The sequence below is a fragment of the Cryptosporidium hominis genome (assembly GCF_000006425.1).
Source record: "Cryptosporidium hominis TU502 chromosome 6 CHRO016181, whole genome shotgun sequence".
NCBI lineage: Eukaryota > Apicomplexa > Conoidasida > Eucoccidiorida > Cryptosporidiidae > Cryptosporidium > Cryptosporidium hominis.
The window spans coordinates 1-3,194 of record NW_667022.1 but is presented as its reverse complement, the minus strand read 5'-3'; the positions used below and the strand labels follow the sequence as shown (position 1 = coordinate 3,194).

General features: G+C 29.6%; 1 protein-coding gene across 1 annotated transcript; it reads left to right on the top strand.

Moving 5' to 3' along the window:
- The first annotated feature begins 346 nt into the window (after positions 1 to 346).
- On the top strand, positions 347 to 2,554 carry Chro.60597 (transmembrane protein). The annotated part of the gene is made up of 1 exon (XM_660512.1): positions 347 to 2,554. One exon carries the CDS (start codon positions 347 to 349, stop codon positions 2,552 to 2,554), a length of 2,208 nt encoding a protein of 735 aa, XP_665604.1.
- Positions 2,555 to 3,194: the final 640 nt, after the last annotated feature.

Sequence of the window (3,194 nt, the reverse complement as noted above, 5' to 3'; positions counted from 1 at the left end):
ATAGCGGTTTATGAAGTTTTTATAAAATGCATCATTAATAAAAAGTTATAAATGAAGTCAGAATACAATTTTTTCCAAAATTGGAGCAAAATGTGCAACCCAAGAGAGAAATTTGCAAAAATTTGTAAGGCCAAAATATTAAGATAACAGAAATAAAAGGGGGCACATCAGTACATTCAGGAGATAAAAAGAAGTTTTTTTTAAGATTATAATATTCGAATTAATCCATGCAGAAAACTGAATATAATTATCTGAATTAAATTTGTTAGTATTTGAGAATTGACCATTTTTCTTGCCTCATACTGGGTAAATAAGAAAGTTAGAAAAATAAAGAGGAATAATAAATATGGAAGCCAATAATAATGCCGAAGAAAATAAGGATGTAATTAATACAGTAAGAACTCCATCTATTTCAACAGTTTCTCATCCATCAGCAAGATACTTTGATGCAAGATCATGGGAGGAGAATAGAGATGTAATCTCTCTAAGAATTCAATCTCCAGCAAGTGAACTATATCTAGATGAAGAGTTTAGTCCCAGCACCATTATTGGATCCCCAAATAGTATTGTAGATATTAAAACTCCGCAAACACATGGAAACAATACATGTGGAATACAAGGTGAAGAGATGAAAGAAAGTGATGCTTATTACAAAAGCCATCCAAATGAAAACATAGAATCCAATAATTATGAAAGGAGACCAATATTTACTTCCAATAGGTTGTTTTATGTAGTATTCACAATACTAATTGGATTTATCTTTATTATCGGAATATTAGGAGCTTTCTTTTATTTGGGAAAAAGCCAAGGGTGGAATGAAACTTTACTTAAAGATTTAGAATTTAATGTAGAAGATATATTTGTGGATTTTGGAATAGATCATGGACAAGAGAAATTGGAAACATCTTTAATGGTTAATATTAATGCACCACCAAAAGAAGGTTTACAAATTAGAAATGCAAAGGTGGTTTTACCATTAGAAAATGCAAAAGTTGAATGGAATTCTATTCCAATTGCAAGAATAAGTAGTCCTCATTCTTTAGATATTTTTCAATCTGATAAATTGAATGTAATGATTCATGCAAGTTCAAATGCTACACATATGGTAGGTATCAGTGGAATAATACATGATATTATTACAAAAGGATTTACAGATGTAATGGTAAAGACTCAAATGGTTGTTCCAGGAATACAAAATAATGATGAAAACCAAATCATGTCAAAAAAATTCACAATTTCAATGCCATTAAAAGAGCTTATTACAAATATACAACTCTCTGATATATCTTTTGATAGAGAAGTTGGCCACAATTCCAATATTATATTTAATTCCAAGGTTAATTATGATTATAGAGGAAGAATCTTTGTAAATAATCTAGGAAAAATCTTCTTGGGAGTATTTCACCGAAATAACTATCTTGGTATCGTAAAAATTGATGATTCGGATATATTAATAGGAAGAAAATCTGAAATGAGTCTTAAAGGTACTTTAAATATGCATAATCTTATTAAGGATGAAGTAATTTTAAAGAGTTTAAGGCCATCATTAGATTTTGGAGAAAATACAAGCCATCACATACCTATCAAGAGTTTTGATTTAGATTTGCATGGAGTAGGAAGTTCTTCTCCATTAATGGATTCTGCAATTAGATCAGCAAAAACTAATTTAAATTTGGCAGTGTTGCCTCCACCTCCTTTAAGACAAATCCCTATGCCAAGCATTTCTGTTGAATCTCTGGTTATTACACCTCAACTAATGGTTCAAATTAGAGGAAAACTAAGAACAACCTTCTATGGGTATTTAATTAGCAATAATGAGACTCCAAAGATGGAAGCTTTAAGTATTAAAGGGTTACTTAATGATGGAGGACAATTTACTATTACTTCTTTAGATCAAAATAATGGAATTATGCATCAATCTGGATCTTCAATTTCTCATTTTCCGGAAGTAATACCTCCTCCAGAAAGGGAAACTGTTATTCCAGGAGTTAATCAAAGCTTAGAAGGTTCCTCAAATAATGTAAATAATATGAATGATGGAATTCCACATAGTACTATTACTATATCACCATATACAGACAATTTAGAAGTTCCAATCAATCTTGAATTATTATTTGATGATTTCTCAAAATCATCACTTCTAAATAGTCACAAAGGCTTAATCAATGCAAAAGATATCCAAATACTGTCCAGTTGGTCCTTCTTTACTGGTCAGCATACAGAATTTAAGAATATTGATCAATCCAAAATTGAGCTGGAAATGTTTAGTTTCCTACCAAAAATTCTTGAATTCCAAGTTAAAGATGGTATCTTCCAAGCACAAATTACCCTTCAACTGATACATTTAGGAGAATCTGATCATGATGAAACTTCATATAATGGTCCAATTAAAGTTACTTGGTTTTGTAATAGGGAATTTGGAGCAGAATTCCTACTAAATAGTGTGATAGTCAACCAAATTGCTGCAAACTACGTACTAAATTCAAATCAACTTATCCCTTCACACTGTACTCTGGAAAACTCCAGACTTAAGGTAGAGATCTCTTCAAAATGAGAACAGAATAAAATTTACAAAATAATAATATGAATAACAATATTATGCTCTTTAAAACAAGTTAAAGCTATCAGGAAGTTACAATTATTGAAAATATAAGTATCATCTATTAATGATAAGTTACCTAAAGTAGTTCAAATATTGTCATAAGGTTAGGATTTACATATTTTAAGTTTATAATCATCTTTTTTTTAATAATATTACCAGTTTATATTGTTTTTAAATAGCTTTTCCCCACACTTACCGCCAAAGTGTGCTACATTTTTTTCTCTTTATATACCGGACTTTGGGTACCGGAAAGCTTTTATAATTTTTTTTGTTCTTTTTTTTTAGTTGCGAGAGGGGTTTAGAAATTTATATTTTAAGATTTCGAAAACAGAAGATGATTATTTGCCAGCTTTGACGAATTTAATTCTTGAATTGAGCAATTTGATCCATTTTGATTTCTCGAGGTAAATTTGAAAGAGTATACATTGAGAAATAATATGTATAGTGGGGTATATTTAAGTTAAATTGAAGAATAAATAGGATTAATTATATTAAAATATTGAATTTATGAACAAAAGAAAGCGATCCAGAAAAAATAAGGATTCTGGTTTGAGAGATGAACTAAAAAGATCCAACCAGTTAGATATAAGAA